The sequence below is a fragment of the Macrobrachium rosenbergii genome, chromosome 56 (genome assembly GCF_040412425.1).
Source record: "Macrobrachium rosenbergii isolate ZJJX-2024 chromosome 56, ASM4041242v1, whole genome shotgun sequence".
Taxonomy (NCBI): Eukaryota; Metazoa; Arthropoda; class Malacostraca; order Decapoda; family Palaemonidae; genus Macrobrachium; species Macrobrachium rosenbergii.
In genome coordinates this window covers 67,846,363-67,861,362 of record NC_089796.1, presented here as the reverse complement: position 1 = coordinate 67,861,362, position 15,000 = coordinate 67,846,363, and the positions used below count along the sequence as shown (strand labels likewise).

Below are 15,000 nucleotides of genomic sequence, written 5' to 3'. Positions count from 1 at the left end.
TACGTGGATGACATCTTGATCATTTACAAGGGAGAAAGGTAAGATCTACAAGTTTTAGAAACATAATAAACTAAATGAACACATCATGTTCATTAGAAGAAGAGAAGGAAGGAGAAATTCCTCTTGGATGTCCTTGTCAAGAGGGTAGGGGAGAATTTAACAAGGTATATAGGAAGAAGACACACCAAAAATAGGTTCTCCCACTAGGAAAGAAATAAAAATAGATTAATGACAGGGTTGGCCATCAGGCTTATAGGATTTGCAGTCCTGAATTTTTTAGACGAAGAGTTGGATTACCTGAGGGAGAGTTTTAGGAGATTAGGCTACCCTAAGTATTGGTGGGAGGCACATATCAAAGCAAGGAAAACTATTTTTGGGAGAGAGGAAAGGATTGAAAAGGAACATTTGGTAGGAAAGAAAATAATTACACAGTTCCGGACAACAACTCTATTGCACCCATCAACAGGAAGCTAAATAATTTCAAATTGATAGGCAGCTACAAAACACCATTAGAATAAAATAGTTAGAAACAAAAAGTCAGTAGAGGGGAAGAGATTAGAGGGGGTTTATATGGCAGCGTGTCTAGACTGTGAAGAAGGGTACTATGGCGAAACTGGCAAATCATGTAAAGAGCGAAGCAAACAACACTTGCAGAACATAAGGCATTATAATCAGACGTCGGCAGTTGCCAAACAATGTTAGGAAAATGATCACAGAATAGACTGGGAAATATGAGTTTTCTGTACAGGAACACCAACAAAACATCTAGACTGGTTGTAGAGAACGCCTTCATAACTTGCGCCAACAACACGATGGCAGGGAACACTGGAACGGCTGAAGACAGCATATCTAGAAAATCATATACCCCACAGTAGCAAGGAAACGAAGAAAAACGCAAGAGAACGCACGGAAAACGGACATCTGAAACTAGGGATCAGAGAAAGACCAAGGTCAAGAGAGGGTGGAGGTCACACAGGAAGAGTTTAAGGATTATAAGGATTAAAAGTACCCAGCATAGATATAAATACAGCCGGACTATGCGTTTGCTCATTGTACGGATATTTGATAATGTGGACTGTTTGTCCAAGAAAGCTGCAACTTTTTGGAATAAAAAAACTCCATTAGATACCATCCAGTCAGGAATGAGGTCCTTTTTAGCACTGCAAAATAATGCCAGAACAATTGTGTATGTGATAAAGTTATTATATATATATATATATATATATATATATATATATATATATATATATATATATATATATATATACTCGTGTATATACTTACAAACACACATAAGGTTACATACAAAAACAAAGTTGGGATGTGTACGCTATGACACCAGTGACGACGCCTACCTCACCTAGAGACATCATAATGTATTACAAAGCCGCATATCACAGCCAGTCCAAGGATGAGGTCAAGGCCATGAGGAGAATGACTGACAGCGGGACGACACCCACGAACCATGACGAGAGGGTCTCCTGACGTGTCCACTGCCGCCCCAAACCTAGTCACCACCCTCGTAATGCGAAATAGCAACCCCCCAACCCACCCCTGTAAAGAGATATGTGGGAGTCGACCACCATAGTATAAAAATTTAAATGTACCGAAGGGACTTGTCAAGCCCCTCAGTAATTAATACATAGGTCGCGCCGCCACCACTGTACGTAAACGATTGCAAGCTTACGGCAAGCAAGGGGCAATATTTCAACACTACGTAGATAACCACGACCGAAAGCCGACATTAGAAGAGTTACTAAGAATCATAGAGGTCGTGCAAAGAGAAGCCCGGTTCCGCAGATTGCAAATAGCAGAAGTTATGAGTATAAATCGACAACGGCCTTCGTTGAATATACAGAAAAACACGGGCTTCATCCTCCCTTCTTCAAGGAAACCACAGGGCATCCGTGAGAATCCGAATGTTCCATAATAATTTTTTTTTATTTAATGGGGCTGGTGGTCCGTGACGTATCACGAGTTGAGAACCACCGTACAAGACACTATACCTGAATTGTAGTAATTCCGAAAATGAGTTGATATGTCACTACCCTTACAAAAGCGTCGCAATTGTGGCAGTAACGCGGAGTATGTGGATTCCCTACATCACTCGCCGTTTGATCATTGTGATTATACACTCAAACTGCGGCTAAGCATTGTGAATTATCATCGTATATTGTGATTATTTCATCAATTTTCCCCAGTATTTCTTGCCGCATTCCTCCTCACCTTTTCCACATTCGTATCCATTCTCGACGAACATCACGATTACAGAAATTTATGCGTCCAACTGCTGTATTTGAATTCTGGCGAAATTATGTCTAGAATTCAGACACGAACTCTGTTCTCATTTCTCTTCGATATCTTTTCGCTCTTTTAAAATGAACTTAGGTTGATTAATTTAAGGGAACAGAAATCTTGAGGAAAACCGCTGATAATCGCCGAAAGGAATTTTCACGTTCATTTTTATACGAAATATTGCTATCTGGAAGTGTATAAAATATCGCTATCAGAAGCTGTACAACATATTGCTGGTATCAGATGGTGTACAAGTATTGCTAACAAAAGGTGTACAACATATTGCCATCACAAGTTGTATAAAATATTGCTATCAGAAGCTGTACAACATATTGCTCGTATCAGATGGTGTACAAGCATTGCTAACAAAGGGTGTACAACATATTGCCATCACAAATTGTATGAAGTATTGCTATCAGAAGCTGTACAACATATTGCTGGTATCAGATGGTGTACAAGTATTTCTACCAAAGGGTATACATCATATCGCCATCAAATGTTGTACAAAATATTGCTATCAGAATTATTTATCTAGGGTTCACTTCCGTATATAATAAATAAAAAATACGAGTTAAACGAAGTAAAATCTTCAGAAAGCCTGTTGAATATTCAATGCCACGTATTCACGGGTGTATTATTTTGTAACGTCAAAATCCCACCTGTGGTACACAAAAAGTTCTGATGTCCGAAGCGTAACGTAATGTGTACAGGAAATGTCAGATTGTCACGAACGTTCGAAAATAACACTTTTGGAATAAATAAAGAACAAGCAAAATAACGTAATTAAACAAAGTCAAATATGGATAAAATGCCAAGAGAACATAAGAAATCAATTCAAACTATTATACATATATATTACATACATATGTATGTATATGTATATGTATATATATGTATATATATGTATATATATATATATATATATATATATATATATATATATATATATATATATATATATATATATATATACACGAGCTTTCCATTCTAGCAGCGATTTATACTTGTAAGTGGAAGCTACCCAACGATTGATGCCAATGATGTACCCAATACGATTCACTTCCCACTGACTTGTGTAGAGTCATGCCGGCGCCCATAAATATTTCAAGAATATGGCCCACCTTACGGGAATTCATAATATATTTACAAAGTCAATAACTTGAAGCATATGCCGCAGAGGTGAACCTAAGAACCCTTTTGTTACGATCACCTCTTTATTCACTTTCTTCTTGTACAGAATGGAATGGAATATAAAATTTAGGCCAAAGGTCAGGCGCTTAGACCCATGGGGTCATTCAGCGCTGAAACAGAATACTGAATTTTGGCCAAAGGCCAAGCGCTTGGACCCATGGGGTCATTCAGCGCTGAAACAGAATACTGAATTTTGGCCAAAGGCCAAGCGCTTGGACCCATGGGGTCATTCAGCGCTGAAACAGAATACAAAATTTAGGCCAAAGGTCAGGCGCTTAGACCCATGGGGTCATTCAGCGCTGAAACAGAATATTGAATTTTGGCCAAAGGACAAGCGCTGGGACCTATGACGAGGTCATTCAGCGATGAAAAGGAAATTGAGAGCAAAAAGGTCTTAAAGGTGTAATAGGTGGAATGCCTCGCAGTTGCACAATGAAAAAAATGTTAGGAGAGGGTGGAAAGTAAGATGGAAGAAAGAGCGTATGAAGGGAGGTACAGTAAAAGGAATGAATTGGGTTGTAGCTACGGGCCGAAGGGACGCTGCAAAGTACCTTAAGTAATGCCTACAGTGTGCCGCGTGAGGTGTACTAACGGCACTACCACCACACGGATTTTTTTTTTGAAAAGAATGAAATTTTTTTAGATTGAGTCAGTTTTTATTTCTTGGGTTTTTGAGAGTCTCATGTAAGAAAGCTCTTCATTTTTTTATTTTCGTAAAAAGTAAAATTTAATAACTTTCAGAATTATTTTGTCATCTTTCGTGTTGTTCTATATGATCTTATATGTGGTAGGTCAGGTGACATTTATAGAGAGAGCTTACTAGATATTTCGTGATTTTTTTATCACGCCATCAAATATTAAATCTTTATACGTGTATATATGTATGTATGTATAGATAAAGTGTTTATATATATATATATATATATATATATATATATATATATATAGAGAGAGAGAGAGAGAGAGAGAGAGAGAGAGAGAGAGAGAGAGAGAGAGAGAGAGAGAGAGAGATTGTTCGTGTGAAAGAGATTGTAAAATCAGCAACAATAACAATGTTAATACCATCACCTCGTCAGCCTCTTCGTAACAACAGCAATACAAATAAACCTCATTTTCCTCCACCAGATGAAGAGCGGCCTTGGCTGGCGTCGCCACCGGTGGCGGTGGTGGTGGGTCGTAGCCACTTGGCTCCTGCCGGCAGCGCTGACGGCGACGGCCCTCGAGCAGCGATTCGCCAACCAGCCGTCGCCTCAGACTGCGGTCATCGGCACCACAGTCGTTCTGCCCTGCAGGGTCATCAATAAAGTCGGCGAACTGCAGTGGACGAAGGACGACTTCGGCCTAGGCAACGAGCGGGAGTTGTACGCCTTCAAGAGGTATCACATGATCGGCTCAGACGAAGAAGGTGAGGGTTTTTTTTTTCACTATTACCATTATCATCACTTTCATCATCTAAGAATAATGTATAATCCCGTGTATATTAAATAATAATAATAATAATAATAATAATAATAATAATAATAATAATAATAATAATAATAAAGCCTAGAGTAAGTCCTAAGTAGTACTAGTACTAATGATTTTGTTAATCGCACACACGTTCGACTCCAGTGGCGTTTGGATCAACATGTTGATCTAAATGAAAATTTTCAGACACGTTCGATTACTCGTGTTTCCATCCAGCTGGAAATCATGCTGACCTAAGCGTGATTTTTCCAAGATTTCATGAATCTATAAATGTTACCTCGATAAAATCATTCTGATATATTTGAAAGTAGGCTGCACTTCACACTAAAATCATAAAACACCTCGCAAAAAGTGGGCATAGGTCTAAGTGTAGCATCGAAGCCTACGTCACCTGATGAAAACATGGAAAGTTATGCCAGGAAGTGTTGCTTTCCTCAACGAAACACAAAACACTTCTGCTTCAAATCGGATATTCTGTACAAGCGTCTGTTCTACGATTTGTTTACGTCGTCCTAACAGCGCTCACAAACAATTGTGATATATGTCCCCAAGTTTCGTTGAGCCAACAAGTTTGCTTTACTCAGCACAAATACCGCCAGATCATCTTCAATGGTGTTCGTCATCTGTTTCGTCTTTTCTATATATCTTCACTACCGTTCTAGTTATCCATTCATATTCTCCCATTTATGACAGTTTTAGGAAAACAATATAACACAAATGGAAAAAACGCAAATTGGAGAACAATTGTTTTCGAAACCACATACAATAGCGGAGCGTCATTCTCTCTCTTCAGAGTGGAGACACTACAGCCTAACTACAGTCCACTATGAGTGAAGTTAACAAAGACAGAAGGAAAAAAAAATATAACACATAGAATATCAGTAACCCATCAAACAGGCTTACTATATATTTCTCAAAATTCGATACTGATCTGTTATCAACATAACACAAAGGCCTACAAACATTTCGTTAAAAACATCATCTTTCAGTCTCGTTCTTGGGACGAGTTCTTAAGTTTTGACGACGTGAATGCTTTTAAAGACTCTATTCAGGCACAAACAAATACATACACACATTCGGAGTGATTGAGTAGTGCAGGCCTCCTATGACATCTACTAGGTCACAAAATCCCTAGAAAGGAAAGTGCATGATGGGAAACAGTCAGTGGCATCAGTCATGTAACCAAAGACGATGCAAGCCCCCACCCTTCACCCATCCCTCACTATCACGTTATTCTGTGTCCTTAAGCTTGTTAATCTATCTGTATTTTGTAAATGCATCTATCCAAGTGTATACATTTATGATCATATATCGATATGAATTCATGCGGTTTTCATGAAATGATGGCTTAGAATGAATGACTCCTGACCTACAACTCCTTCCTCCATCCCCCGCCAAAAGTTTAAAAAGCTTTAGAGAAAAAGGTGCAGAACCATACGCCTAACACGCATTCATATTACCTATAACATAATTGCTATTCACTTTTATAGACAAGCAGCGTTAGAGAAATTACCTTTGAAATCAGTATGATGTTCATAATTAAGCAAGGGGCACTATGCATAATCATGAAAATACACAATAATTCAATTAAACAGAAACAAACATCTGGCTACAAGCACTTAAATTTAAGATAGTAAGGTCTCCAACACTAAATCTGTTTCTTCATAGTAATACTCTTATAAGTATTATAATTACTGTCGTTATTACTATAAAAACAAATAACGTAATACTTGTCAATTATAGGCCTATACTTTGCTCCTTCCAAGATAAGGATGTACAAATTTCAGGGGCTCACGTCTTCCTAACATTAGATATTTATCCATCAGGCTATTATATGCAGATAACAAAACACGTCTCTCGATACACAGGAGAGATTCTGATTGCATACACGAGAGATGCCTCACGTCATGCTACAAGAATGCTTCATTATTCCAAAATAACATGTTCCATAGGTCTAGGTCGTAGAGAGAACTCATACCACCATACATCGCCATACCGCTAGAGGGGTCGGGGGCGGGGTGGGGGGACGGGATTAGGAGACCCGGGCTGTGTGCGGCAGTTTCGTCTGTATATGGATTGGAAACGAAGACATTCACCAAAACGTTAGTCTCTCTCCCTCTCTCTCTCTCTCTCTCTCTCTCTCTCTTGTATGCCCAAAACAAATGAACCCCTTAACACCACCCTAAATAAATAGAGGGATATTGAGACAAGATTACCGAAAGACCTATCTATTCTGTCTGTCTATCTATCTAACTATATTATACAATATACATATATATACATATATATATATATATAGTATATATATATATATATATATATATATATATATATATATATATATATATATATATATTCTCTCTCTCTCTGCTCAAAACAAATCACCCCTAAGTCCTACTCTAAATATATAGCGGGATATAGGAGGCAAATTAACAAAAGACCTTAAATCTATATACAGTACACATACACACACACACACACACACACACACACATCATTCACACATATATATATATATATATATATATATATATATATATATATATATATATATATATATATATACATACACACACACACACACACACTCAAAGCAGCAAGACCTACTGTACAGTCGACCTCGTCCGGAGTCAATTGGGGCAAACAAAAACGAAGGAATAAAAGTCCACGCCAAAGGGCCAATGAGAATAAACAGGCCATAAAACCAGCCTCAAATTCCGTTCGAGAAATACCACCCCCCCCCCCCAAACCCTCCACCACCACCAATGAATCCCGCGTAATGGTTTATACCTGGGTGATGCCATAACGTATCCTTGCGCTGTCAAATGGCCATAACAATCAATTTTCCGCCCCCGGAAGTACAATAACGGGAATTCCATGATCACATTACGGGTGGGTGGGGGGAGGATTTACTGTTTCGGGAGGTGTGGAAATGATTTTATTAGTCTTTCATATGTCTTCAGGGGGTGGTCTCTCACATTATTTTCATTGGCATTTTCGAAAAAGGGCTAGTCATAGTACATATGGGGGTCGAGACGGAAGGTCTCAACCCTGGGAAGTTTACGTACCGTCTAGAAGCTCAGAATGAAGTAAGTTCGTACTAAGTACTTCTATTCGGATAACTGGTGAGGAAGTTAGCCCGGGTTGGACGACGGTAGATTTAAACATGGAATTCACTAACCTTAGACTATCTTTGTTAGACAAGAAAAATAAATAAAATAAAACATTACATATTATTATTATTATTATTATTATTAATATTATTATTATTATTATTATTATTATTTGAGTTTAGAAATCCACAATTATATAGTAAATATATAGTAAAGAGAATTAAAGTTTGAGAAACACCCGAACGGTAAATTTCATGAGAACACCGTTCAGGTGTTCGAAAGTCTTTGTTCTCTTTTACATAGTAATATATTTTTACTATATAATTGTGATTTTTATTACTCAGATTGTTTCATGAAATTGTGAATCTATTATTATTATTATTATTATTATTATTATTATTATTATTATTATTATTATTATTATTATCTGTACTCCAAGTTACTGTTACAATCCCTGTATTTAATAACCAATTATATTTGGCTATATTTTAATTTCTTGTAGTTTATTTGAAGGATTGTCGACAACGGTACGCTGTTATATATGAAATTGCTTTCATTCTATGTACATATGTGCACACTAGTATTTAGTTAAGTGTACCTATGTACCTAAGGGTTGCTGTACGTACTTTCCATGGAAAAATTTTCCAGATATGCATTTTTACGTCGGTTCTCATAAATGTACAACTTGAGCAGCATGAATGTAGAAGGTCAATAACTTACGTAAAATAATAATAATAATAATAATAATAATAATAATAATAATAATAATAATAATAATAATAATAATAATAATAATAATAATGAATGGATTTATAATTTCAAATGATGAACGAACTAAATACGTAAGTGACTTGACAATCCTCCTCCTTCTTCGGCGCCTCCCTCAGTAGACTAATGTGACAAGACAATCACCCTCCTTCTTCTGCACCTCCCTCAGGAGACTAATGTGACTAGACAATCAACATCCTTCTTCTGTGCCTCCCTCAGGAGACTTCAGCCTTCGCATCAGCCCAGTGACGCTGGAGGACGAGGCCTACTTCCAGTGCCAAGTGACCGGCTGGAGGGACATCCCCGGGGTAAGGTCGCAGACCGCCAAACTGACCGTCTACGTGCCCCCGGAACCGCCGATCATCACCAGCGGGCCCTTGGTCACCACGACCGCCGGAGTCGACGTCTATCTAGAGTGCATCTCGAGGGGAGGGAAGCCCGCGGCGGAGGTGAGATGATGCCCTTTGAGATATCTTTGCCCTTGTTGCCACAGGTTGCTTTAAACTGTTAGCTGTAAATGGCTAATTATTAGGTATTAAATGCCTAGCTGTAAATGGCTAATTATTAGGTATTAAATGGCTATCTTTAAATGGCTCTTTATTTTACGTTAAACGGTTTTCATTATCTGTCACAGATTGCTTTAAATGGTCAGCTGTAAATGGCTAATTATTAGGTATTAAACAGCTAACTTTAAATGGCTCTTTTTAATGCATTCAATAGTTTAAATTTTTTTGTCACACACTGCTTTAAATGGTCGGCTGTAAATGGCTAACTATTAGGTATTAAACGGCTATCTTTAAATGGCTCTTTATTATGCGTTAAATGGTTTTCATTATCTGTCACACACTGCTTTATATGGTCAGCTGTAAATGGCTAATTACTAGGCATTACATGGATATCTTTAAATGGCTCTTTATAATGCATTCAATGGTTTCCATTTCTTGTCACAGATTGCTTTAAATGGTCGGCTATAAATGGCTAACTGTTAGGCATTAAATGGCTATCTTTAAATGGCTCTCTAATATGCAATAAATGGTTTCTCTTTTTGCCACTGCTTTAAATTTTTAGTTGCAAATGCTTAATTATTGGGCATTAAATGGCTATATTCAAATGGCTTTTCATTATGCATTAAATGCCTACCTTTAAATGGCTAATTATTAAGCATTAAATGGTTGTCTTTAAATGGCTTAAAATGGCTAATCATTACAAGCATTCAATGGTTACCTTTACATGGCTAATTATCAAAAATTATATGGTTACCTTTCAATGACTCAAAATGCTAATTATTAAGCATTAAATAGGTAACTTTCAAATGTCTACTTACTAAGCATTAAATGGTTACCTTTAAACAGCTAATTATTAACAGTAAATGTTCACCTTGAAATGGCTAATTATTAACATTAAATTTTCACCTTTAAATGGCTAATTATTAATATTAAATGTCCACCTTTAAATGGCTAATCATTAACATTAAATGTTCACTTTTAAATGGCTAATTATTAACATTAAATATTCACCTTTATATGGCTAATTATTAACATAAAATTTTCACCTTTAAATGGCTAATTACTGACAATAAATGTTCACCTTTAAATGGCTTTAAATAGCTAATTATTTTTGCTTTGGTTTTACAGGTGTAGGTTATCTTTGTACCTGATCACAAATAGACTTCAGTTTGGAAATTTAATATTCTACATTAAGTGGTTACCTTTAAATGGCTGTGTACTAAGCATTTACCTTTAAATGGCTTCACACAGTTAATTATTAACGTTAAATGGTTATCTTTAAATAACTTTAAATGTCTAATTTTTCATCTCTTAGGAGTAAGTTATCTTTATAACAGATTATAAACAGATTACAATTTGGAAACCTAAAAAGTAATTATCTTTGTACTATTATAAACAGATTTCAAATTAGAAACCTGAAAAATAATCTTTGTACCAGATTATAAACAAATTTCAATTTGGAAACCTGAAAAATAATAATCTTTGTACCAGATTATCAACAGATTTCAATTTGCGAAATCTGAAAAATAATTATCTTTGTACTGGATTATAAACACATTTCAATTTGGAAATCTAAAAAATAATTATCTTTGTATCGGATCATAAACAGATTTCAGTTTGGAAACCTGAAAAATAATTATCTTTGTGTCAGATTATAAACAGATTTCAATTTGGAAACCTGAAAAATAATTATCTCTGTACCAGATTATCAACAGATTTCAATTTGGAAACCTGAAAAATAATTAGCTTTGTACCAGATTATCAACAGATTTCAATCTCGAAGTCTGAAAAATAATTATCTTTGTACCAGATTATAAACAGATTTCAATTTGGAAACATGAAAAATAATTATCTTTGTACCAGATTATAAACAGATTTCAATTTGGAAACCTAAAAAATAATTAACTTGGTACCAAATTATAAATAACTTCAATTTGGAAACCTGAAAAATAATTATCTATGTACCAGATTGTAAACAGATTTCAATTTGGAAGTCTGAAAATTACCATAAACTTTCGACAGCACGGAAATGAATTATGTGTTCAAACAGTTTTAAAATAAGCCATATTAGATGAATGATACAAAAGCTCCCTTATGTGTTTTCACCAGAAATAACAAATCAGTAATTGCCGCTCTTACTGGAAAACTAATATAATTTAGATACCTTACGCTAATGCCTAGCGGTTACAAAGACCTTTTTTTTTTTAATTAATTTCCGAATGAAAGCAACAGTACTTGTGGCAATGACCAAACCCAAACAGCTTTCCGTGACCCTTGATTCGTTGAAAAGAAAAATGTTGTGGCCTGTGTTTAGCCAGTTAATTAGAATTTTAATTCAGTTAACTGAAGGCTGACGGAATTACGGTAGGAAATAGAGATCTCATTTTAGGCTGTATGTATTTTCAGTCTGTTTGCCAGTGGCTTTGCATGTCTCTACCAGAAGCATATTCTCAGAGAGGATACAGAATATGTTTTAGATGTATTCTGCGTATGTTCATGTGTCATGTACTGTTAAACAGTACATGAGACATGAACATATGCAGAATACATGAAGTATATATTCTTTCCATACCGATGGAATAAATGTTTTTATACGCACCCGTAAACGAATGTAAAAAAAGAAAAACCAGTATTGAAAGCTCGAACTAAATCCTACGATCAAAAAAAAATATATATAGTAATAATAAAACAGTAAAAGCATTTGGACCCTATTTGGATCCTACTAAATCCTACGATCCATAATAATAATAATAATAATAATAATAATAATAATAATAATAATAATAATAATAATAAGACAATAAAAGAATTTGGATCCTATCTGGACCTTGCTAAATCCAACGATCCCAAAGAAATATTAATAATAAAGCAATAACAGCATTTGGAACCTATTTGGATCCTACTAAACCCGACGCTAAAAAGAAAAATAATCAAACAATAAAAGAATTTGGACCATATTTGGATCCTACTAAATCCTACGATCCCAAGCAAAAACATAATGATCAAATAATAAAAGTATTTGGGTCTTATTTGGATCCTACTAAATACTACGATCCCCTCCCTCCGAGAAAGCTACAATCAAATAACAAAAGCATTTGGATCCTATCTGGATCTTACTAAATCCTACGAACCAAAAAAATAACAATGAGACAATAAAAGCATTTGGATCCTAACTGGATCCCACTACATCCTACAATCCAAAAAAAAAAAATATAATCGAACAATAAAAGCGTTTAGAGTCTATTTGGATCCTACAAAAATCCTACGATACGAAAAAAATAAAAAATAATAATCAAACAATAAAAGCATTAGGATCCTACTAATTCCTACGATCCCCCCAAAATACTAATAAGATAATAAATGCATTTAGACCTATCTGGATCCTACTCACGCTAATGGCCTTCTTCTTTTTCTTCTTCTTCTTCTCCTTCTTCCCTCCCTCCCACGCCCCCACCCCCGCGCTTCCCCGTCCCCCAGATCCAATGGCTGGACGTCTCCGGACGGGTGGTGACGGAGGGCGTCAGATACACGACGGAGCTGATGCAGGACGGCCAGAGGAGCAACGCGCGGTCGACCTTCAAGTTTCTGGCCAAGAGGCAGCATCACAACTCCGTGTTCACCTGCTCGGCCTCGAATCCCGCCATTCACCATCCTAACACCGTGCAGGTAATCTCACTAACTCAATAATTACCTAAATAAATAACTGGACTTTGATGTCATCGTAAGAGATTGGGTGGGGGATTTACGAAAAGGCTAAAAATTCTTTTAACTAATCAAGTAACCAAAAAGACTGGGTTATTTAATTAACTAATTAACTAACTGGGTGATTTATTAACTAATTAACTAACTGGGCAATTTAAATAATTAATTAAATAACTGGGTGATTTAATTAACTAATTAACTAACTGTGTGATTTATTAACTAAGTAACTAACTAACTGGACTTTGATGTCATCATAAAAGACTGGGTGGGATATTTATGAAGTGGTTGAAAACTTTTAACTAATTAACTAACTAAAAGGCTGGGTGATTTAATTAACTAACTAACTAACTAACTGGACTTTGATATCACCATAAAAGATTGGGTGGGGGATTTATGAAATGGCTAAAAACTCTTTTAGCTAATCTAGTAACTAGAAAGACTGGGCGATTTAATTAACTAATTAATTAACTGGGTGATTTAATTAACTAACTAACTGGACTTTGATGTCATCATAAAAGATTGGGTGGGATATTTATGAAACGGCTGAAAACTCTTTTAATTAATTCACTACCTAAAAGACTGGGTGATTTAATTAACTAATTAACTAAATAACTAACTGGACTTTGATGTCATTGTAAGAGATTGGGTGGGGGATTTACGAAATGGCTAAAAACTTTTAACTAATCAAGTAACTAAAAAGACTGGGTGATTTAATTAACTAATTAACTAACTGTGTGATTTTATTAACTAATTAACTAACTGGGCGATTTAAATAACTAATTAAATAACTGGGTGACCTAATTAACTAATTAACTAACTGGGTGATTTATTAACTAATTATCTAACTAACTGGACTTTCATGTCATCCTAAAAGACTGGGTGGGATATTTATGAAGTGGTTGAAAACTTTTAACTAATTAACTAACTAAAAGGCTGGGTGATTTAATTAACTAACTAACTCACTGGACTTTGATATCATCATAAAAGATTGGGTGGGGGAATTAGGAGAGCTGTTAATCAGCTCAGTGGTTTGGTAAAACTAAGGTATACTTATGAAATGGCTGAAAACTCTTTTAGCTAATCTAGTAACTAGAAAGACTGGGTGATTTAATTAACTAATTAATCAACTGGGTGATTTAATTAACTAACTAACTGGACTTTGATGTCATCATAAAAGATTGGGTGGGATATTTATGAAACGGCTGAAAACTTTTAATTAGTTCACTACCTAAAAGACTGGGTGATTTAATTAACTAATTAGCTAACTAACTAACTAACTGGACTTTGATGTCATCGTAAGAGATTGGGTGGGGATTTACGAAATGGCTAAAAACTTTTAACTAATAAAGTAACTAAAAAGACTGGGTGATTTAATTAACTAATTAACCAACTGGGTGATTTAATTAACTAACTGCTAACTAACTGGAGCCTGATGTCATCATAGAAGATTGGGTGTGATATTTATGAAATGGGTGAAAACTATTTTAACTAATTAACTAACTAAAAGACTGGGTGATTTAATTAACTAATTAACTAACTGGACTTTGATGTCATCATAAAAGATTGGGTGGGATATTTATGAAATGGCTAAAAACTCCTTTAACTAATTAACTAACAAAAAGACTGGGTGATTTAATTAACTAACTGGACTTTGATGTCATCGTAAAAGACTTGGTGGGGTATTCATGAAATACCTGAAAACTCTTGTAACTAATTAACTAACTAAAAGACTGGGTGATTTAATTAACTAATTAACTAACTAACTGGACTGTCATTGTAAAAGACCGGGAGGGGGATTTACGAAGTGGCTAAAAACTCTTTTAACTAATTCACTAACTAAAAGACTGGGTGATTAAATTAACTAATTAACTAACTAACTGGACTGTCATCGTAAAAGATCGGGTAGAGAATTCATGATATGCCTGAAAATTCTTTTAACTAATTAACTAACTATAACA

The 15,000-nt window shown here is 35.4% G+C and overlaps 1 protein-coding gene across 1 annotated transcript in view; it reads left to right on the top strand.

Annotated features, from left to right (window-relative positions):
* LOC136836509 (irregular chiasm C-roughest protein-like) overlaps positions 1-15,000 on the top strand; it is a 147,307-nt gene that overhangs the window by 96,498 nt on the left and 35,809 nt on the right. The window contains exons 2-4 of the mRNA XM_067100888.1: positions 4,612-4,891; positions 9,054-9,283; positions 12,818-13,006. Coding sequence (XP_066956989.1) covers positions 4,612-4,891; positions 9,054-9,283; positions 12,818-13,006 — 699 coding nt within the window. The remainder of the gene's footprint in view (positions 1-4,611; positions 4,892-9,053; positions 9,284-12,817; positions 13,007-15,000) is intronic.